Source organism: Gossypium hirsutum, chromosome A02 (assembly GCF_007990345.1).
Source record: "Gossypium hirsutum isolate 1008001.06 chromosome A02, Gossypium_hirsutum_v2.1, whole genome shotgun sequence".
NCBI lineage: Eukaryota > Viridiplantae > Streptophyta > Magnoliopsida > Malvales > Malvaceae > Gossypium > Gossypium hirsutum.
The window spans coordinates 102969760-102970894 of record NC_053425.1 but is presented as its reverse complement, the minus strand read 5'-3'; the positions used below and the strand labels follow the sequence as shown (position 1 = coordinate 102970894).

At 38.8% G+C, this 1135-nt stretch overlaps 1 protein-coding gene across 1 annotated transcript; it reads left to right on the top strand.

Annotated features, from left to right (window-relative positions):
- Positions 1-212: 212 nt before the first annotated feature.
- Positions 213-777, top strand: LOC107934611 (histone H4). The gene has a single exon (XM_016867088.2). It carries the CDS (start codon positions 320-322, stop codon positions 629-631), a length of 312 nt encoding a protein of 103 aa, XP_016722577.1. The 5' UTR covers positions 213-319; the 3' UTR covers positions 632-777.
- The last annotated feature ends 358 nt before the right edge of the window (positions 778-1135 follow it).

Sequence of the window (1135 nt, the reverse complement as noted above, 5' to 3'; positions counted from 1 at the left end):
GGATTGAAATAATTCAAAATGATTGAAGCCTAATCCACGGTTCAAAATCGCGCAAACACGCGCACAACACACCATGAATCGATTCACTAACCATTAGATAAACGAACACTCCTCTTACATTTCCAGCCAATAATATCAAAAGCTATGGATCACCAATATCCACCGTCAGATACCGTTCAAATCCAACAGTTCATATTCTTTTCCTCTATCCATAACAAAAAAAAAACCCCTATTTAAACCCCGCTCCACATCCCTCGCTTTCAAGCATTCAAAAAATTCCCAGTTTTCTGTGAAAAAAGAGTCTCTTCGATTCTTCAAAATGTCGGGCCGTGGAAAAGGAGGCAAGGGATTGGGAAAGGGAGGCGCTAAGAGGCATCGTAAGGTTCTCCGAGATAACATTCAGGGCATCACCAAGCCGGCGATTCGGAGATTAGCTCGTAGAGGCGGCGTGAAGAGGATTAGTGGTTTGATCTACGAGGAAACTCGTGGGGTTCTCAAGATCTTCCTTGAAAACGTTATACGCGATGCCGTCACCTATACGGAGCACGCTAGGCGTAAGACTGTTACCGCTATCGATGTCGTTTATGCTCTCAAGAGACAAGGAAGGACTCTTTACGGTTTCGGCGGTTGATTTTGGATTTTAGGGTTTCTTTTTTGTGTAAATTTTTTTTGTAACAGTTTCTTGTAGGCTTTTTTTCTTGGATTTTCTCTTTAGTTTAATGTATTTTTGTTTCGAATTTCGATGAATTTCTCTGAAGATCTCGTTTCAAAAGCTAATTTGGTTTTGATTTTTGAATCTCAGTTCTAAAATATTTAGGGTTCGCCTGAAATTATAGGTATAATCGCTGCTCTGCGTTTTGGTTTCTTGCTGAATCTGTCAAGGCTCGTTAAATGTTATATAAATCTTGAAAAATATGGAAAATAAATCAACAATCGATTATTAGCCTTTTCCCACAAAAAAATATTTGAAGAATTGAACTGTAAATCAAGTCAGCAATTGAGCTTGCCTTAATAGTTGTAGTTTCTCTCAAAAGCAGACAGAATGGCGTATCTTGGTTGGTAAATCTGGTAGAGAACAGGTTTTAGGTCTTTCGTTTGTTTCTTATTTTTACGTGCAGTCATTTTTCGAAGAGTC

What these genes read in the sequence shown, in the direction of transcription:
- LOC107934611 (XM_016867088.2), top strand. Translation starts at nt 320, where the DNA reads ATGTCGGGCCGTGGAAAAGGAGGCAAGGGATTGGGAAAGGGAGGCGCT.